The sequence below is a fragment of the Strigops habroptila genome, chromosome Z (assembly GCF_004027225.2).
Source record: "Strigops habroptila isolate Jane chromosome Z, bStrHab1.2.pri, whole genome shotgun sequence".
Lineage (NCBI taxonomy): Eukaryota > Metazoa > Chordata > Aves > Psittaciformes > Psittacidae > Strigops > Strigops habroptila.
Window position 1 is genome coordinate 25,944,252 of NC_044302.2, and position 23,095 is coordinate 25,967,346.

Sequence of the window (23,095 nt, forward strand, 5' to 3'; positions counted from 1 at the left end):
TTGAATAGGTAACTAAAAACCAGTCTGTGTCACTTTACTCTTGGGTCCTATCAGTCCTTGCAGCTCTGTTATTTGACATGCATATCTGGAATTTGAGGTGTCGTTTTAGAATTTAAAAGGAATTTTAAAATTTAAAAGTTTTCAAAAGTGACAAGTAGTAACCTCCTCAATTCTAGGCCACCTAGTGAAATCGCTAATTTTGGGTGATAGTAGATACCTCACAGTAGGAGGGAAGCAGGCCCCTTTATAGTGTTTCAAGTTGGTCCTAAAAACTGACACACCAGAATTTTTATTTCTTTGTCTTGTCTTACAGTGGTAGGATCAAACTTCTACAGAAAAGCCAATGATGATTAGGAGAATGTATTTCCTTACAATCGTACTACAGTGTTTATATGTAAACTAAAATCAGCCAGTAATGTATATTGAAATACCAAGATCACACTGTGGTAGTCATATTTCAGTAGTTAATGTAAGAAATTATATAAATGAAGACCTAATACCTCTATATTTTGATGACTCTCCAGTATGCAAGAGTTTATTTCAGCAAGAGGTTCCTCTGAGGAAATAGGTTATTTATTTATTTATTATCTGCTCTGCAACAAGAGAGTAGCTCAAAATGACAGACAGCACATTGAGATGAGCTCTTAGGCAGAAGTTCTTCCCTGTGAGGGTGCTGAGGCCCTGGCACAGGTTGCCCTGAGAAGCTGTGGCTGCCCCATCCCTGGCAGTGTTCAAGGCCAGGTTGGACAGGGCTTGGAGCAACCTGGTCTAGTGGAAGGTGTCCCTGCCCATGGCAGGGGGTTAGAACTGGATGAGCTCTAAGGTCTCTTCCAAGCCAAACCAGCCTGGGATTGTATGAAACAAACAAAACTCTACATAATGCAAAAGCTTCTGTTAACACTTAGAGCTGGAGATTCTCTGGCTGTGTTGTTTCTGGTGAGAAATGAGACACGGTTTTAAAAAAACCTTCACTAGTACGGGGAAGGGTTGCCTGTGGCTCACTTATCAGAAGGAATATTCGTTTATATTAGAGTTCTTCATTTATCAGTAACAGCACCATCTTGAGCTTACTGTAAAAATTCAGCAAACACTGTATTGTTTCTGTTTAAAAAAGAGAAATCTTTATAAATGCTGATGCATTTTGTAACATTTCTAATTTGTTTTACCATTTTCTTAGCTTTACTAAATGTCCTATCTTCTGGTAAAAACCCTACTTATTTTTAGCAAATTTACTTTTTAAATTACAGAAAGGTTTTGTTTTGGGATTTTTTTTTTTGTTGTTGTTATTATTGTTTGGTTGGTTGGTTGCTTTTTTCCAGAACTGGAAGCAACAGGAACTGACATTTAAATAGTTTCAATGCAGAGAGAAGTATAAATTTACAACTGTTCTGTCTGTCATATTAAATTTCAGAAGTGCATAATAGATAGCATGATGTGTTCCTGCCCATGGCAGGGGGTTGGAACTAGATGATTTTAAGGTCCTTTCCAACCTAAAGCATTCTATGATTCTATGATTCAATATGAGTAACAGGGAACCCACTAACATTAGAAAACATTTGGCTTCACAAAATGTAACTCCAGCAGAGTGCCAGTGTTCTAAAAATCATCATACACTCCTTAATTTCAATGCATGCGGTATTTAGGATCCATTGCTTTGCAGTTAAGGCACAATTCTCACAGCTGCCTACATGTTTTTATGGAAAGAAAGAAGCAAAATATTTCTAGTAAGAGCATGTATATATATGTATACCACTTTAAAATCTGAAACTGTCTAGTTACAAATTTCCAGAGTGCAATGAATACTTTCCGAAGATTTTTTTTTAATAAAATCAGAATTCTATCTATTTTATAACGCTGTATGACAACTCAATTTAAGAAAATCAAAGTTCAGCTTAGAATTTGATACAAGCCACATAATTTAGGCAACATGGGTTAAGCACACAGTTTGTTTGCAAGTCAAAAGAAAAAAAAAAAAAAAGTGGCAAGGGTTTTCCAAAGATAGGAGAGGTGCTGGGCAACCGCATCCTGCCAGGGTGATGTTAGCAGGATGTGGGCTGTGTCATGCCTCTTTGAAAGGTCCAATAACACCCTTTGACTCAGTGATAAATCAGTGCTGCTTTTCCCTTTACCACAGTGCCATTTATTGAAGTTACCTGCTCAAAATATAAATCAGATGTACCAGATACTTTCTCCTATTTTCATAGAATCAGAGGATGGTTTGTGCTGGAAAGGACCTTAAAGCTCATCCAGTTCCAACTCCCTGCCACGGGCAGGGACACCTTCCACTAGACCAGGTTGCTCCAAGCCCCGTCCAACCTGGCCTTGAGCACTGCCAGGGATGGGGCAGCCACAGCTTCTCTGGGCACCCTGTGCCAGTGTCTCACCATCATCTCAATCTCCCCTCTGTCAGGTTAAAGCCATTCCCCCTTGTCCTGTCCCTACAGGCCCTTGTACAAAGCCCCTCTCCAGGTTTCTTTTAGCCCCTTTAGGCACTGGAGCTGCTCTAAGGTCTCCCCTTAAGGAGCCTTCTCTTCTGCAGGCTGAACAAGCCCAGCTCTCTCAGCCTGTCAAACCCTTGTTTGGGGTTTTCAAGGTGGTTCCCCCTCCAAGCAGACACAGCTCTCAGCACAGCGTGTGCAGGGTGGAAGCTCGCAGTGTTACTGCTTTGGAGGAAGTACTGGTTTCTTTCCTCACCAGCAGCATGAAAAACATAAACTTGTGAGCCTCCAGAGGGATGACTACACTCCCATGCCTCTTATCAAAAGCTGCGCACTGTTTGGTGTGTGACAGAAGCAGGCTTTGAGATAAGCTGCTGCTTGCATCCACACATCCCAAAGCCAGCGCAGCTCACCAGGCGAGACGGGGCACCTAGCAAAGACCTGGCACAGCCCCCTAGCAAACACTGAGCCTCTGCCCCAAAAATACCTGCCTGGCTGGAGCTGCATGTTCCAGCACATGTTACAGCACTTCTGCACACCTTCTCAAGAAATCTTACTTTCTTTATGATGTGTAAGTTCTTCATAACCCCGTGGCCACAGTGTTCCACTAGCTGTTTCACAGGTTGTGTTACAATTAGATGTGGTCTTGGTGACTTTACAAAAATTTTGGTGTCAAAGTGTAAAAGAGCCTGGTTCAATTTGCCCTACTTACCTAAGAGATGGGGTGCAAGAACTGGAATCGGAGGGAAGGGGAGATAGATAAACACTTTTCACCCTGTAATTTCAGCAAAACAGTTGATTGAGAAAGTATGTATCTATGGAATTCTTTGGAAAAAAATTAGATAGGCGAGTGCTTTCCCTATAGCTGCAGCAGGTTACACCATACTATTACTTCTGCTTTTGTTTAATCATTTTCCCTCTGTCTGGAAGGTTTTAAAGGAAAATAGGAAGGTTTCTCTGGAAAACTTTAAAAATAAATAGGGGCTTTTCACTGGAACATCATCTGCTCATAAGTCAAAGCAAGCAAATCTCAGAACCATAAAAAGTGCCCCAAAGAGTCCCATATAGCTGAGAAACAAGTCACCCGCTTGTACCAGTACATTTGAGACTTCTGTAATTAATTACTGCTGCCCAAAGCACAGCAGAGCTAGACTGACCCCCTTTGATTTAGTGCTGTAATTGACCTCTGTCACCTTACTGGGATGATGGGAAAATGACCAACCCAAGAAATATCTTCCTGCCCACACTCCTGCTGTTGTGATATGAACAAAAATGAAAGCTGCGTTTGTGTTTGATAAATTTAGATCAGTTTATACCTCATGCAGATTAGCTCAGCAGCAGGTCCTTACCTTTGATTTCATATATATAATTCAACATGGGGAAATTAATTCTTTTACTGGTTGTCAGTTTGAAATTAAATACGAAATGTTAAATAACAGTTTTTCCAGATTTTGTAGATAATGTGAAAGTCAACCCCCGGCATTACTTAATTTCCTTTTAGTTTCTTTATACAGCAAAAGAAAAAGGAAAGAGAGTGAGGGGAAGAGGAGAAGAAGGAGGGGAAAATAAGGTAATGAAACCCATCTGGACCATTTTGGTTAAGAAATGTAAACTCATAAAGCAGCGGAACTTACAATTGCCAGAAATCAAGCCAAGACTTGATCGTTCTTGTTCACATTTAGACAGATTGTCCGAGCAATCTTTTGAAAATCAACATCAATAGGAATTACTGCTAGCAATCTGACCTCATCACCTTTACTCCCATGTAAAAATTCATTATGAGTAGCACCATATTCCTTAATGGATTTACTCACAGAGTAACTATCAACAGTAGAAAACAGTGAAATCCAGCCCACCACGGACAAAGAATGAAGAAGTGCCAAGATGCTGTTTTGAAGAAGCAAAGTACAGAAGATTCAGTTTGAGTCAGCATGTGCAATAAAAGTCATGTCAATAAACCAGACCTATTGCATAACAAAGCAAAAAACTATTTCCTTGTTTTTCTCTACTGCGGCTGTTACTGTAGAGTAAACAGTTGGGAAAAGGGGAAAAGTAAAATGCCTAAGCAATGCTCTTCTATAATGCAAGTGTCATCTGCTGGTTTAGAATATGGCCCACTGTGTTTCAGTCTTCTCATTATACCATCCTCTGGAAATTTCTCTGAACAATTTTATACCTACTTTTTTGCTTTTTGCTTTTTCCTTCTGTGAAAGTAAATACTAAGGAAGCACCAATTATGAAAGGAGAAGCAGCAAGGACCTAGCAGAAGCACTGCATTAATACAGCTTGGGCTTCTAGGCACTGGAAGCTCTGGAGTCCCCAGGCAGGTCATCCCAAAAGACTTGTAGCCTTCAGCATCTGACCAGGAAAAAAAGCTGGTGGAAACCTGCTTGGAATCTCTTAGAGCAGGATTCTTGCTAAAACACTGACATTTTAAAATTACATAAGGAGTTGTGTGTCTGATTTCTGTTAATAATGCTCCTGTTTACATCTAAGGTTTCTTCCTTATGTGTGTCAGCCATCACCAATGGTTTTGAAACAGTGATCTATTATTATGGTTATTTGGGGGTGGTGGTGGTGGTGGGTGTTACTATTTAATATTTGTTACATTTTCTCACATGTAAGACAAATGTTCCCCTTGTACTAGCTTTTAGGGCAGACACTACCAATTTGCTTACTTTTCCTATCCACTCTTTAAACCAAGGATTTTAGTACAAATCTAGCTGAAAAAGGAGATGTTTCCACATGCAAACTGTCAAATGAAAATGAAGCATATGTTCACAGCCCTTCCGTTTGGCATGAAGATTAACAAAATATCATGCAAAAGTGTGTGGGGAGGGGGTTCATGCTTCAAAGCAGTATTTAGTATGTAAGCTTTTTTTTTAATCTGCATGTTTTGTTGTAACATAATAAATGTCCAGGATAAGCATACACTACAACTGCTTGTGTTGCAGCTTCTCCATCAGACATACTGCTTCTGTATAAGCCACACTGACAAATAAATTTAGTATCACTACTACAAATCAATCTGCTAAAGCTGCACTCCTATTTCTCAGAGGTAACTTAGCACTTAGAGGTATCAGTCATCAGTGAGATAAGCTTTTAATTACTGGTGCTGTTACTTAGCGCACACAACAGTTTGCCTTCCACATCACAGCACCCTGCTCTAAATACGGTCAGTGTCCGTGGACTTCACACAACTAAAATGTGAGCACAAAATCGACCTATTGCAGAATAATCCTCTGGTGAAGATAAAAAACAAACAAACTTTTTTCCTACTTTTTAGGAAGATCAAATACAAGAGGTTAGATATATAAACTTACTATAAACAGCATGTCAGTGTCAATAAAGTAGTTTGAGCCAGCTGCCTCTATTGATCTCATGATGGCTTATTTTAGCATTTCCTGCTATAATATAGCATATCAGATGAAGGCTTTTTTAAGCTGTTGGAAAACAGATAAACTGCGAACAAGCTTTTTTAGTAGCAGTAGGTGGTATTCTGCTAATTAAAGATCATAAAGTAGGAGGGACTATCTTGCTAATTTCTTACACAGTCTGAAAGGAAATACGAAGCTTTTAAAAGCTGTCAGTGGCAAGGATGCAAGTCTTCCTCCTTCAGACATTCTCTGTTACTCTTACCATAGTACTACACAGGCTTCAAAGAAGTCTCTGGAGTTTTGCTTGGGCACAAAAATCGCATCATCTTACTGAACCTGCTTGAAGGATCAGGCCCCAGAGTCATTTGTGAGTGCAACTTTCACCTACCAAAACCTAACCTTGCAACATTTTAAAACTACCTTGGTTTGTCAGAACTTAACAGTGGCTGGGAAATTTACGTTAATAACAAATATTTATCTCTACTCGCTTTTCAAAATTCCATCACTTAAACCAGCCAGAATTTATCTTTCTTTATTTTAATGCTTTAAAAGCATAACATAGTGGTTTTGCCTGTTTCTGATGTGCTAACATTTGCTTAACATTAACAGTAAATATTTACCAAGATATAAAAAGCATTCAAGCCCCTGCCCCCAACTATTTTCCTCCACTGAACACATATGTTGGTAATGAGGGATAAATAAAAGGTAATTAAAGCCATCACATTTAGCAGTGTTTTTAAATAATCCTTAGCAGTGGGTAGCACATTAGGCAGCTTCATTTGAAATAATGAAGGACTTCAGAAAATAAAGCATGAGTACAGAATACAAAAAGGCCAAACTTTGTACTCTCTTAACTGTTGCTATAGATCAGAGAAGTAAGGCAATTTGGCCAGTCTATACATATATACGTATATAGGGATGTCTGTATTGTGTACTCACAACCCACGTGGCTTTGGTTCATCAGAAAGATTTATCCCACAGTAGCACTGAGCTCAGCATGGGCTAATTTACCCTACTGAGACAGGCAAAACAGTGAATGGTGAGAAATCAGCCTGTGAAAAATGCAGGCTTTTTCCCCCCTGCTGCTTCATCCAAGTGGTTCACGCAGCATTCAGCCTCGCATTCAGACGTGCAAGCCTCATTCTGCACTAAGCTCTAGCTATGGTGGCTTGCAGAAGCTCTGAAATCCTAGAGGGTTTGCCAGGGAACTGCGGAGAAAGGAGGTGAATAAATTGGGATAACAGGAAGCACAAGCTGGAGAGAGAGAGAGGACAATGCAGAGAGACATTTCCAAGTCCACGCAGATTATAAAGCAAGGCTTGGGGGTTAGGGGATGGGAATTCCACATCCATTCGTGGTATAAATCTCTTTCTCTTAGCACATCTGGCAGCCCAGTTAAATCCCTGAATGCTTTTTCTAGCTATTTTCTTAACTATTCCTGCCTGTAAAAGTCTGGTGTTCTTCTAAGACTCAGGACTAAATACAGTGCTTTTGAAGTAATATGTGAAGGGGGACATGAGATTTAATCCAAATACTTGGACAGAAATTAGCTCGCTCAAGCTAAAAAATTCCTATAACTGGTAGTGGCACAAGTCCTTGGGTTTAAGAAGGCAGGGCTCCATTTTGGTGAACAGCTAGCAAGCCAGGGATCTGTGCCCAGGATGTGTCCCAGCACTGAGACACATCCAATTTGGTGAGACCCAAAGCAGCGTCCAGTATTTAGTCTGACCAGATGAAGTGTTGGTGCACCAGTCTGGCTAGTGTTTGGTTAGAGAGAAAGCATGGCTCTATCTGTAACAAATAATTAAGGTTTATGGGATCCTCCTTGTAAGTGAAGGCAATAGATAACTGGAAGTTGCGGAGTTGTCGCCTCTGAAATAAAATTTAAGAAAAAAAAGTAGTGTCTGGAAAACTCCTTCAGGAAATTTTTATCCTTATAACAGCATCAAAACATATTAACCTTAGAGAAGTACTTAGACAACTCGTCATGAATTATGATATCTTATGTTTCTGTTTACTTTGGGCCCTGAGCCCAGACTGTCCCCATCCTCCCACCTATCCCTGTGAGTTCAAACTTATATCCCTATAAATTCAAACTCATTTAAGAAATCTTTGATGGGCCTTACCATTCAAACTTCCAGTCCTGGCAAGACTTTAAAGTAAACATTTCTCATTGTACCCAACTTTTATGCACTGCCTGTAACACCAAATATACAAGCAAGGCATAATCATTTATACATTTGTGCCTCTTTCAAGCCTTCCACTGCTTCACTACACTCAGAAGTGATGTGAACCCTGCTACCCTGCTAGCATTTGTACCTCACCACACAGGAGTATCTTTGGAAGTGTAGACTATCTGTACTTTTGTGCAGTGTATAGCTCCCAGCATACAGGTGTTATGCAAACCAAGTAAGACAATACCTTCGAGCATTAGTTGTCTCCATGTTCTATTTTAGTTTGTGTTGCAACCCAGCAGGGCATTATATGTTCAAGGAAACTAAGCATGCACACAGCAACTGCACTGTCTGTTTTGTCTGAAATCAAGGTCTGACCCCCTCTCAAAGGAAAAACCTCTGCCTTGGGCTGGACTGTAGAGGAGATAGAAATGTTTGGGGTTTTTCTAGAAAAGAATTTTGGTGTACAATCTTTTTTCATTATTTCTCATCATGGCAGATGATACATTGCAAAGAAAATATATTTGTGAGAAAATTTATCTTACCCTTTTTCTGCTGTGAAATGTTATATCACTATCACCGAAACCAAATACACGGTTACTTCTATAATTCTGAAGTTTTGTAATGGTACATGTGGCTATTCTGTGCTCAGCTTGATTGCCACAGGGAATGTTAAAGAGGAAACTGAATGAATCAGGTCGGACCTGATGAGGGGGCAGATCATTCTTCCCTTGGACAAATAAATGATACTGCCTTTAAAAGAGATGCCTCTAGAATCTGGAGGCGTTGGCAGAGCGAAAGAGCTCTTAGAAGTGCAAAGAGCAGATAGCCATATCTTAGAAACAACAAAAGAAATGTACTGGGAACTAGAGGAAACTATAGTTTGCTTCAATTAAAAAAGATAGGCTAAAGCGTGACAAAAGCCGTGCTTGAAAACCAGCTTGATCAGCTTTCGCAAGGACACAATGGGCAGGGAGATATTTGTTTATAAACTTTTAAATTTGTATTCTGTCATGTCTAATTGCTTCCAGTTTTCTCCTTTTCAAAGGTTACTTCCACTGCTTCACTACACTCAGAAGTGATGTGAACCCTGCTACCCTGCTAGCATTTGCGCCTTGCCACACAGGAGTATCTTTGGAAGTGTAGACTATCTGTACTAATAAAAACAGTCCTTTGGTCTTCTTAGGGGAGTTCAGTTTCAAGAAGGTGGTCTAGTCAGACTCAAAGGTTAAAGCTGCAACAAGAGTACTTCTCAAGTTTATGAAAACCACACTTTAATGCTATTGTAGGTAAGAGTTTTCAAACCACCCACGTGAATTAATAGTTCAAGATCCTCTAAGCTGATGTATTTATTTATTTATTTTATGTATATAACATCTATTATAGCGCTGGACAATCTTTTGTGTACAAGTGCAGTGAATGTAGCATAATTAACCTTTAAACTCATGTTTGTGGAACTCATCTCAGAAACAGATGAGTTCAGGTAATACCCTTCAAATGGGTGTGGATCCCCTGACTTCAAAGTGCATTTACATTTTTACCTGTATGTAAGTGTGGACAATTAAATTTTCAGTGTTACATGAGAAATAAGAAAGGTACTTTATTGTACAGGGATTCCCATTTTAGAAGTTCTTTTGCTTGCCTCTTTGTTTTATAAGTGTAAGGTGTCATGAACCCAAACCCAGCTTTCTCCATAAAAGATGAATGAATTGTTGCTAGTCTCAAGTCATTCTCCAGTTTAAGGTTTTATATCTATACCTGTATTGCTTTCCAGAACTGTCTGCAGTCTGTAAACCCTGTGATGCAATCCCTCTAAAGGTACATGGTGGACCTATATTGCTGACATTTTTCTTCAATGGAACCACCAGTGAGACCAGATGAAACTGGTGGGAACTAATTTTTATGTAATTCTTTACATTCCTTTCTTCACCTCTCCGTTGCACTGTACATCTCTCTTTGCAATAACTACAGTTTGAATTTGCCTCCATATGCTTTCCACCATACCAGCAGAACTGTGCCTCTGTAAAAGACCGATTAGACATATACTACTCAGTTTAAACATACTGCTATGATTAAACTCTCTTTGAGAACATTAGCTAAAAGATTTAAAGAAATGAGGGCATGACTGGCTAACCATATTATAGCAGGACAAACAACAGCAAATAATTGAACTTTGGGAACTGCAGTGAGCTTTGGAATTTGATTTTAAGCTGAACTCTTGTTTTATTGTGAACTCATCTGTTCATAAGTTTTTCTTATTCAAGAAGAAATATTAATTTTCAAAAGGATAAGGGTGTTAAAGTGTTCCTCTGAAGAAACACAAATTGTGTATTTGGTTTATAATCCTCAAAGAGACAATCAGACAGAAGATAAGAAACAAACCAGGGCAAAGGGAAGAGAAAGGTTATCCTGAAGTCTCTACTTACAGCATAGACAAAGTCATAGTGACAAATGACAAAAGGAAGTACTTTTTTCTAAGAGGTAGAATTTATGTTTTTAGAAGATATTTTAGACAGTGATTGCAGGGGTTGGAAAATTGTATGTATGACATAAAATCTCAGAAATACAGCAGGTTAATATACTTTTCGTTAGAGTGATTTTACACTGTCTAGTTCAATGCTTAATTCAAACTTTAGTTATTAGCAGGTTGAAAAGAGCTGACATCTCTTATCACAAAAACCCACTAATGCCTCAGCCACCATGGCAGTTCTTAAGCAAGCATATACATTTTAGAGCATGGTTACTAGAGACCAGGGTAGACAATGTACTTGAAATTCAGGGACACATTAGAAATTTCATATTTACAAGCACTGACAATCTTTCATGTAGGACTTTTAACATAACACAAAAAGTAAAAGACAGGATAGATGGCAAATGCCTATGCAAAACCCTTCTACAAGCCAGCTGCACACAGTGAATGCCCCTACTTTGAAGTTTCATGACATGACTTAGCCAACGATTATAACACACAGAAATTAAGCAGGGGTACAGTCATGGACACCTGCATCTGAAATAACTCAACAGTCTTTTTAAAAGAAGATGAGAGAAATAATGCATATTTTTAAGAGAAGATCAAATCTTATTACTTTCCTTAGTAAAGGTATTGTATCAGATACTCATATAATCCCCATGTTTTTCTTTACAGATACACAGACAGACCATTATTCCTGCATTCAAATCGACCCTATGCAAATGCCTATCTCATTACTTCTTTCATTCAAGTTATGCCAATATGCTTTTCCTCAGCAACTCTTCTGGTCCTATTCAAACAGCCTTTCACCTCTTCGTTTTAGCAATGGGAGAATTAGCAAAGGGAGGAGTAAAAAAGCCCTTTGTTGGCAGTTAGCTCTTTCACACATCATTGAGCTGCAATCTGAAAAAAATTATGCTACTTGTTGGCATATTGATACGAACAAATTTACCAGTATCACAAAAAAATTCATGTAACGCCAAAAAGTGCATTGTTCACACTATACATAAACTCCCTTCATTATGAAAATAACCAGCAATATGTATACTACTGTTATCACCCTAGCAGCCTGTTAGTTTTATACTCTGACATGTTATGGGAGTTATGTACAAAATATGTGCATTTGTGTGTAGAATTTGTCATATCTGAAGGAAGATTCTGTCATAATACTTCTTTTGAAGCACAAAATCCAATACAGCTCAAATCATTTTTTGTTCAGTACAAGTATGAAATGAAGTTCTTTCAGCATAGCTATCCCGTTGCCCATGAATTGTGCCCACGGCATTCAGGTTAGGAATAAAACAGTTGGTCAGACACCACAGTAATGCAAAAATGAGTTGCCTGAAGGAGTGATCACTGAAGGAGAGAGCTAAGATAACAGGCTTCACTGCTTTTATTACTTCAACCATTCTCATGGCTCTCACATGAAATGAGCTCCTTAGCAGCACACCATTGTTCTCAAACTATTTCTGACACTGTGAAGTTACTATGTAATGACCTTGACTTTGGAAATCTCCTTGTTACTTTTTCCACTACTACATCCTGTGTTGTAGAAAACAAACCGAGTGATGTAGTCCAATCTGTTCTTGTTTCCACACTCTGGCTTTGAAAGTTCTCTTTTGTATAATTATGAACAACTTTTAAAGTGCTCTTCAAATTAGGAATTAGCATCAATGCTATTTATGAAAATCCTTGCAGATAACTCCTTACAGTGTTCACATTGGCTGAGCTGGAATAAGCAGCACACAACTAAGCTTGGGATGATTTCTGGCATTTGCTCACTTTAATAAGATGTTGGAAAAGTTTTATATTTAATTAGGGCAGATGAGTTGGACTGAGTAATTTTCCTCTACTTAATAACTTTATCAGAACTTAGGGAATTTTCCTTTTTTTTCTGAGGAATGAGACATGGACATCAAAAGAACTGTGAAACTGTGGCTTACTGCATAATGATACCACTAACCCATCTGATTGCAATCAGAAGACTTGATTATGCTACACACATTTCTTGTGTTTACTATGCACAGAGAAGCATTTTAACATGAAGATAAATACAAAACTTGTTTGCCATGTTCTGCAAAGAACTGTCTATGTGTATGGAATGGTATAGACCTATGCAGCACTCCCTCATGTAGTGTGAATATCAGAAATGGTCTTCTATTGTGGACTTCAGATACACTTCTGAGTTCAGAGCTGGTGTCTATTAATGTGGGGCTAAACCTTGGCTAACACAGCTAGACAGCTTACCGTACCCAGTGCAGCTCATTTAGACCTAAATCAGATCCCTGCTTATTGTGCATTGTACATATATACACATATATATGTGCATAAAAGTAGTAACTGTAAGTCCACATATATATGTACATATTCAAACAGATACAGAATTCTACTACCTACTCACAGTAATTCCCTTTGTATGACAAAAAACCACTACTGAATTATGTTCAGTTATAACAGAATTCTACAATATAATATTCTCCTGATTTGGGTCTACTCTGCAGTCACCCTCAAAAGAGGAATTCGTTCATTCTTCTATTGTGTTAAACAGAAATAATGAAGAATTTTCATTTAAAAGTGTTTACTCTTTCCCACGAAAGCATGCAGCATGTAATTATGACACAAAGTGAGTAAGCATAATAGCCTCGTATCCTGGAATAGCTATTATCATAGATTAGCTTTGCCAGAAAAGGGGCCAGAGCAAAACAGGTAAGGAAGGACAACATAAATATTTATCTATGTATCTTCCCACCTAAATGTCTCAGGTTCTATGAAGATGTGTTGTTTTAATTGGAACAGTCTTCTCAGGTTATATATAGCTTTCAAAGGACTGTCTTAATTATTGGCATTACAGGAATGCTCAAATTTGGAACAGTTTGAATACAGTATATTCTGTACTCCAAGAGCAATCCTTCAGAAAATATATTTGACATGTTAATGTAGTAACATTGTTTACCAGAGAATATATTTTGACAACCTAAGAGACAGAGGATTTGGGTTCGGTTTGGTGTTGTGTTTTTTTAAACACTGAAATTAAATGGAAGAAAAACATGCTCTTCTGCTCGCTTCTGCAGCAGTCGCCACTTCTATCCTTTACCCTGAAATTGCACAGTCTTAGAAAAGAATAAATAATTTACCCACAAAGCAGACACACTGGAGATGGCTCTGCCAATGCTCAGCTCAGAATGGAACTGTGGAGAAACCGGAGCAGAGCCCAATTGCACAGAAAGTGCTGCGCTGCATGTGGGTGACATTCTTGCTTTATCTCCACCAAACAAGGAATCCCCTGCCCTTACTGCATTTGGGTGTATGTCTGCCCCCTTTTCTACATGCAAGCAAATTAGGTATATAACAATATAGAGAATACAATAGCTAGATCATGTTTTTTTTAAAGGAAAACTTACAGATCACTGTAGACAAGGCCATAAACCTGTGCTGTACTGTGATGATAGATTCCTCTCAGGATAATTAAAAGCAGGATCACAACAAAAGCTGGAAGCCCCCAGCTCAAAAGGAAGTAAAGCAGATAGCGCCGCTCTGTGTGTTCGTCATTCATCACCAGGACGTACCAGAAATTAACAGCCTGAAGAATAATGCAGAATATCAATCAGTAGATTTGGTGAGTGATTAGTTATCCCAAAAAACAAACCACTCTGAAAATCATAATACTGCATATTTCTGTCCCAACATATGTGTGTATATATATCAACATTTTTCAACATAAATATTACGTTCTCAGTTTCTTAAGTAATCAAAAAAGACTGATTATAAAGGAACTACGCCTATTTATGTAACTGTTTGTTAGATTTGAAATTAGATTATCAGAGAGGAAGGGACACCCTGTCTAGTAGAAAACATTACTTCTGTAGTGCAAGAATAGCTTTGTGGTGTAAAAGTAGCTTTCTTCTTGGATTTCCATACCTTCACAGAAAAGACTGACATATAGTATTGCTAAATCTGATCTGTATTAAATCTTTTTACACTATTGTTCAGCTATATGTATCTCCTTGTAGAAAATGCCCTATCCCTGGCAGTGTCCAAGGCCAGGCTGGGTGGGGCTTTGAGAAACCTGGTCTAGTGGAAGGTGTCCCTGCCTGTGGCAGGGAGTTGGAACTGGATGAGCTTTAAGGTCCCTTCAAACTCAGACCATTCTGAGACTCTGTGATTCTATGAAATGCACTAACCTCCATCAGTGGTTCTGACTGTGGTCCAGTTTTGGACTCACCGGTACAACAAGGACATAGACCCCAGCAAAGGGCCATGAAAGTGATTAATAGAGTGGAGGATCTCTCCTATGAGGAGAGGCTGAGAAATTTGGGACTGTTCAGCCGGAAGAATAGGAGGCTCAAGGGTAACTTATCCATGTGTATAAATTTCTCATGGGAGGGACTGACAAAGAATGAGCCAGATTCTCCTCAGTGGAGCCCAATGACAGCACAAGAGGCAATGGGCACAAATTAATACATGTGAAATTCCATCTGAACTCAAGAAAAAGCTTCCTTCCTGTGAAGCCAGTCAAACACTGGGTTAAGCTCTCCAGAGATGTTGTGGGGTTTCTATCCTTAGAGATAATCAAAACCTAACTCAACATGGTCCTGGGCAGCCTGCCCAAGCTGACTGTGCTTAAGACAGGGTGTTGGACTAGACAGTCCCAAGATGCCCCCTGCAACCTCAATGGTCTGTGATTCTGTGTAATATTTGTATAAGAGTTTGAGGAAAAATGCAAAGAAGTGAATGTAAATTCACATGCATCTCTAAAACAAACTGTGTCTTTTTATGATCAACTTATTATCAAACAGCATAACTAAGAATTTAAAACCATATAGAATCAAAATTTAAAAGCAGAATAGTTGAAATCTCTTGAAAGAACTGGTAGTATCAGTAAGGAAACTCTTCAAATAAAATTAAATGCTTAAGAGATTTGCTTGGATCTTTGCATTTTCTTTAAGAAGATAATACTAGAAACACTTTCCTAGGTGTTATGCATTTTTGCTGTATTACTACTTTCTAATAAACACCAAAAGTATCCATAATAAAAATGTTTTGCAAAATATTTCTTCACTTCCTCCACTTCAAACATATCACTAGCTACAGCTTTGCATGCTATGTAGTTATTTATGGCCTTTTTTATGGGGTGAATAAGGGATTAGTTTTGTCTTTTTCTGCCTAAAGGGCATCTAAGTCAAGCTCATGCCTGTAGCCTGTATGTCCAGTCAATGGAGAGAGGACAGACACCTCCAGGCACTCACTGATCTTCACCCAATCATACTCATCTCTCTCCATTGTGTAGACAGGGATTTAATACTATAATGTTGATTTATACACTTACTTTGCAGCTGTCCATTGTTAGGAGAGATAAAATCCATACACAGTGACAAGAAAATTGCAAAATTATTATTTGCAATAATCATATTTTGCATAATCTCCTATCCTTTGTGAAACTCTGCAGATTTCCCTCAGCCAAGGCTTTGTCTACCAGTTTGTTCAGATAAACTGAATTTTCACAATCAAGTACTTAATTAGTGGATTGTGGATTCCCTGTGCAAGTAAGAAAGTAAGTTAATTACTGCAAAAGGTTTTTTTTTTCTGTGATCTATATAGCATGAACATACAACGCCATCTGTCATGAATCAGAAAGCACATTGCATATGCTAAGAACTTGTTTAAAAAAAATATATGCTAGTTTAGTTAGCATTTTAAATGCTCCCTTATGGAATGATATTTTATAAATACATCCAGTGTATTTAATTATATACTAATTGTTATGACCTTTTTTATTTTCATTTGGTGATTGGTACTATGTGAACAAAGGCAAAGTTTGTTTTCCTTAAAAGACACGGGAAAATCTTACGATATAATTGTAACTGCCCTGTATAGAAAGGGCACACTAAAGAACACACTAAAACTATTAATTCCATTATTGGACACTCACAGGAAGAAAACATTAAACAGATGCAAATGATATTTTAAAAAAACATCCACCGTATGTGGAAAGATTTGGTTGCTCTTTTATGAAGTCTTTTTCTCTCTTAATTTTTACATGGTCTTGAAAACCTATCCAAGATTCTGTTTGTCACCTTATGCCAATAAATATTCTTCAAATTACATGCCCTTGTGGTGCTGACTGGGCTGTGCTTCACTGCAAGCATTTCCAGACAGCAAAAGCCTTGAACTGATTTATGCCATTATGCTCAGAGATTGTTGGTTCAACTAATTCTGACAACCTGGTGAACATTTCTCTCAGTCATCCAACTAAGATTGCTTTCCAAGAAATCGTACCCTTTGTCCTTGCTCTGTGTTTGTTTAGCCATATTTACCTATCTTACCTCATTTACCACGGAACACTTTAAAAGCAGTGCTGCTGCAAAGCTGCAAGTGGGTTTGGGTAGTTCACCATGTCCCGCACAGTAACATTTCTGTCTCGATAATTGTAATTTCTTGTCTTCAACCCATTTTGATGTACCAAAATTTAACCAATGAAATACAAATAATGCAGCTAATTTTAGCAAATTCTTTCCTGTTGCCATGCTGCAACAATAACCATTTCTACAGAAGAATAAAATGTACAGTCCATTTCCCAGCTGCTCAGGTGGAAGACCAATTGTGTAAGTTGTGTTTGTTCTGATGTAGATTGAAAATTAATTGCAAATTCAACTAACACTCTAATGAGACAATGCAAACTTCATTAAAGCTTCTATCTTTTAGAATGAGGCAATTGATTGAAATTACCTTCCCAAAAGTAGGGTGCTTTTGTTTATTTCTTTCTTTCTTCATTAATTTATATTTAGTAATAATCTGAGGATATCCAGTAAGTATCTGCTGCAAAATATTTTAAATAAAGTCTTTCCTGTCTCAGTGGGAAAACTGCTATTTCCTTTCTTCCTTCTTCTAAGAATGGCGACAGCTTTCACTTTCAGAATGTTTGCATGCTTTTATATAATTCCTTTTTCAACGCTGTTAATAAATCATTCTTAAAAATAAGCACTAAACTTATTATAAGGTAAGTGCTTGTCTTACAAGTCTGCAATAAATTTATAGAAAATTTAAGGTGCCAATAAATTCACAAAGGGGGAGGATTCAGGTATGGGTGATAGCAAGCTCATGACCTTCACTATAATTTGCTTACTGAACTGCCATTTTTGCTATTGATTTATGCCACTGTAGCAACAATTTAAAAAATTACAAGTCCACCTTTTCCCATAATTTTACTCTATGTCAGAATTGGCAATTGAGAACTACAAAATTATTATTCTTTTTTTCTTCAAATTACAATTTCTAACTTTTTTTTAACTTTTGGGTTTTTTTTTTTTGTTTTGTTTTGTTTTTTTGGTAACAAGTTAGAAAACGCTAAAAGAAGAAAATTATTTTTCCTGATAACTGGTTGTCATACTATAGATTTGTCCTGGAAAAGCAACACAGAAAGCTATCCTTAGTGTGTGCTCCTAAGATAAAAGCACAGACTGCATTTGAAAATAAAGCCTATGCTGCAGCAACATATATATGTATGAAGGGACATTTGTCAGGAGGAAGACTTCTGAATTTCGGATATTAGTATAAGACAAACATTTCAGGCTAAGCTTTATTTGTGGGCATAAAGAGTCATTTGCACCCTGATTACGCCTTTACTTCTGCAGTCAAGAAAGCCTCATCCTTAAAAAATTGGGTAATATTATCAACATTTGCAACTTACAAAACTCTCCATATAAAAGCTAAAAAACAAGGCTATGCCATACAAAGGGACAGGAATAATCAGGCAAGAAAGGATGACTTAATGTGGGCTTTGTTCTGACTCTGAAAATGGACCAGGTGACCTCTGAGGTCTTTTCCATTCCTGCGGTTCAGTCAATAGGTGGGTAGAAGCTATGTGTGTAGTACAAATACTGATACCAAGTGCAAGCCCACAAATACAAGAAGCTAAAAATGAAAAAGAATTAGAATATGAAGCAACTATAACTATGATTTAGTTGTTTTAACCACTAATAAAATACGATCAAATGCTACGTATAATTACTATAGCTGGCAATATGCAGAAGATGGAAAAAAAAAGGACAAAAAGGTAAGGAAGTTATCCTAGAGTGTAGAAACTGAAGATCTTTATCTGGACTACAGAATTGAATTTGCATAGCTCCAACTGTAGTGTTAAATCTGTGGTTTCCTATAGACTTTCGTTGCCTGGAAATGTTGCTCCATCACCACCTGGTCACTTAAAATTGGTCTGAATTTTCTGGATGTTTCAGTTCCACATATCTGCACATATCTGCATGCTACTTGCACTTGATTTTCACATCCACCCACTCCTGTATGAAGAGATCAAGACTGAAACTAGCACATTTGTATAAAATGAGTCAGTGATCAAGCATATGCACTACACTGTGCAGCCTCACTGTCCTGGGTTCAGCTATAGCAGTCATTTTTCTCCTTCTTAGTAGCTGGTGCAGTGCTGTGTTTTTTAACTTTCAGCCTGGGAACAACGCTGATAACACTGATGTTTTCAGTTGTTGCTAAGTAATGTTTATTCCAACCAAGGACTTTCTCAGTCTCATGCTTTGCCAGGGAGGAGGGGAAGCCGGGAGGAAGCAGAGACAAGACACCTGACCCAAACTAGCCAAAGGGGTATTCCATACCACAGCACGTCATGCCCAGTATATAAACCGGGGGGAGTTACGCGGAAGGCCCAGATCACTGCTCGGGTCGGGCTGGGTATCGGTCGGCGGGTGGTGAGCAATTGTATCCTCTCCCTTGTTATTTCACTAATCATTATTATCACTGGTGGTAGCAGTAGTGGTTTTGTATTATACCTTAGTTGCGGGACTGCTCTTATCTCAACCCGTGGGAGTTACATTCTTCCGATTCTCCTCCCCATCCCTCCGGGAGCGGGGGAGGAAGAAGGGGGGGAGTGAGTGAGCGGCTGTGTGGTTCTGAGTTACCGGCTGGGCTCAAACCACGACACTCACAGAGGGCAGAGTGTCTGTATGGGGGATGCAGAATCTGCTTGCATATTTTTGCTGATCCCAGACAGAAGTATTTAAGTCCTGTTGAAGTATAAATACATTAATAATTCTGCCTTCCAGATCAAGTCATGTGTATTAAGTATACCGTACTGAGAAATATGACCATTCATTTCCCAGGAATTTAAATCTGACATTTAGACAGCAGTAGCATCCAGACTTCCCACATCAGTCTGGTTTTCCCCTGGATCCACCTGCTTTGCTAATACTATCATGGAGACCAATTCAAGTACAGAAATCTCCCAGCACTCTTTTACTTCCCTGGCATTGATTCCTCACTGCGTAATGATAAATATAATTTCAGGAGCTATTCTCAATCAAGAGGAGTAAATTGTAGCTGAGAGCTGGGTTGATCTATATTTCAGATTATTTCTTTCCTTTTGGATCTTTCAAATTTCAGGAATTATTCACAGTTGAAGAGCTGCACCTACAAAAAATGACATCTCCTTCATTCTAAGTTTTACTCCTGGCAGCTCATCACTCAGCATTCTATAAAATATTCCCTCTATGGCACCTTTGTCCTCTCAGATCTGCATGAAGAGTCTTCATGACTAACACAAGCCTGAGGCTCCACTAAATGCAATGGGACACACAAATTCTTAGGACCTGCCCAGTCTACTCCAACAAAAATAACAATGGATTTTAACTACAGCCAAAACCTGACCAACAGTTAACAGTCATACTTTGTTTGTTTGTTCTGTCATTCTAAGTGATTAATCCTTAGAAGAGCAAGCATTTGAAACAGGAATCCTTTTGCAACTTCATGTAATGTAACACACGTAGGATGGGATCATGAAACACTATCAAACACCGAGAAGCCAAAACATGAGATATCCCAGTAAACTTGCAACTTAAAAGCATTACTTTGTCTGTCCAAAATAGGGAATTTTCATGATGTGACTTAGGAATTAGGTGAAGGAGCAGCTGTGAAGAAGAATGTAATTTACAGCTCAAAAAATAATCTACGTTTGTTAACCTAGGAGAATGTCATAAACCAAGATAGGCAAAGAAGTACAGCAGAAATATTTCTGTACTGTGACAGTAGAATGTAACATCCACTGGAAAGAATATTTAGTCTTGCTAACTGTATAAATTCAGGAAAATAAGAATTAGTATCACTAAAGTCAGAGGAGTTTAGATGTCTCTGCTCTATCATTACAAGCAGTTGCAGCAGCAGCGTACATGACAGACTATCTACTTGTAGCTTGCTAAGACCAATAGGCACAGTGGAGCTGCTAGGGAAGCTGCTAAGGCTCTCAGAAAAGTGAGCCTGACATCCCAGGAAAATGCCAGATACCACATGAATGTCACTGGGGAAGAAAGTTGTATTTAGATACAGCCTAATCTGCAATTCTCGGTTTGGTCTGACAACTTGCCTATTGGAGAATTGTACGGTAAGGTATGGAGCTGCATATATAAAGCTGTATGCAAAAATAAGTGTGCTATGGATAAATCCTATTAAAATAATAGACAAAAAAAGGCATAATTCACACATTAGTGCTAAATATACATTTCTACATGAGTGTGTGATAATGTATTTTTCAAATAACCTCAGAGCTTGTTATTTTGACTAATTTACAATTGGTAATTTTCCATAACAAATTGTTCATGGTGTCCCACATTAATTCAATTGTGTTTACACCATGTTGTATAATGTGTCAAAAGAACAACGCAGCTGGTTAAGAGTCTGGAGAGCAAGTGTGATGAGGAATGGCTGAGTGAACAGAGATTGTTTAGCCTCAAGAAAAGTTGGCTCAGGGGAGACCTGATCACTCTCTACAACTATCTGAAAGGAGGTTGTAGTGAGGTGGGGGTCAGCCTCTTCTCCCAGGCACACTAGGAGAGGTTTAGACTGGATATTAGGAACAATTTCTTCACCGAAAGAGTCATCAGGTATTGGAACAGACTTCCCAGGGAAGTGGTGAAATCACTGTCTCTGCAGGTGTTTAAAAGACATATATATGTGGTGCTTAAGGACATGGTTTAGTGGTGGACTTGGCAGTGCTGGGTTAACAGTTGGACTCGGTGATCTTAAAGGTCTTTTCCAACCTAAATGATTCTATGATTCTATGAAAATTCTGGCAATATTGATGAATGTATGTACTCCTATTTTAATGCAAAATTATGAGGGTATGTTTCTCGTATTCTATGATTCTAATGACTAAAATGCTACTGACTCAAAAGATTAAAGCGTAGTTTACACTTACATTTCACCTCTAGGAGACTGTTTTAAAAGACCAAGTGAAAGATGCTTAGAAAAGCTATTAACTCTAATAAAAATAGTTCTTCATTATTTTTAGGCATTAGCTTTTACAGGTCACTTTCACAAGTGAGATGTGGAAATTCTTACACAGTTGTAATGGATGTTACTGGAAAAAGTCTTTATAGGGTTCAAATATTTACCCTTGCAGCTGTAACATTCTAGGTTTAATAAGGACCATCTAATGTTTTGCCTTTCTAGTAGCATTAGATTCAGAAATACATATACTATGATATAACAGAAACACAGTCTAAGCATCAGGTATTTTTACAGAGTTTTTGGAAAAGGGGTTAAAAAGACAAAGAGACCAACCTGAATAAGCATCCAGCTGAACTGGCAGAGGTAAAGGTAATGTGTAATGGATGCAAGAGCAGAGCAGCTTTCCTCTGAGAGATGTTGGCTCATGTAAGCAGAGGCCAGAAATGAAATCTGCAGGGAAAAAAATAATATGTGCATATTAGAATTAAACAAAACTACTACTAATAATGAGGGGAAAAAAAAGTATCTTCCATTTGGAAGCAAAATACACATCCAGTTACCATTCCAGAGACTCAGGAGAGATACCTTTGCCATTTAATATTCATCCAAAAGAACACTGTCAGCCACAAAACTAGCTTTAAACTTTTTGCACTCTAGTATCCATTACATCCATATCTGAAAAGACTATAGAGAGATTTCATATTTATTGGTTAATATTGTTCCCCAGACTAATTGCCATACAACATTAGATATCTGTTTTGCAACTGAGGGTGGGTATTTTCCTCCATAAAACAAAAAGAGATGTTATCATCTGACCTCACTAAGGCAAGAAATTTTATCAAGTAATCAAACTCAAGAGGCATTTACTGTCTTCAGACTGTGACATGTGTAGCAATATTATACCCCATCATATATCAATATAGAACAAAAGTGAGCAAGCATTTCTTCTGTTGCCTAAGACCATACTAGGATTTCACACACACAAGGCAGATCTAAGTTGTTTTGCAGAGACATGCCCAATGTCAAAGGACTATTCCTTGGCTGGATAAGCAGCCAATGCATTGTCTAAGGAACAAAGGTATTCTGACTCTGACTGCAATGAATGCTGCTAAACAATTTCAAAATAGCATTTAAAATTAAAACACAACTCAGAAGCTTTTAGCTCTGTCTTCTGTGAACTTCTTTACAGAGGAAATAGTTCTGCAAGCAGACTTCATAAAAGAATTAAAGTGTTCAAATAAAGAAATGTTCAGTTTACCTACTGAACACCTGCAGTAACTGATGATTTTTCCTTTCCTTTACAAGGAATACTGCTATTTTGACCAACGGCACATTGACCTGTTAGTGATAGCAATTCATGGACTGTGCAGACTGATTTTACATATATAAAAT

At 38.2% G+C, this 23,095-nt stretch overlaps 1 protein-coding gene across 1 annotated transcript in view; it reads right to left on the reverse strand.

The window, feature by feature from the left end:
* Positions 1-23,095, reverse strand: part of ADGRV1 (adhesion G protein-coupled receptor V1) — a 273,160-nt gene that overhangs the window by 65,732 nt on the left and 184,333 nt on the right. Inside the window, exons 84-85 of the mRNA XM_030511555.1 lie at positions 22,037-22,153; positions 13,861-14,039 (exon numbers count right to left, since the gene is read on the reverse strand). Of these exons, the coding sequence (XP_030367415.1) occupies positions 13,861-14,039; positions 22,037-22,153 (296 nt within the window). The remainder of the gene's footprint in view (positions 1-13,860; positions 14,040-22,036; positions 22,154-23,095) is intronic.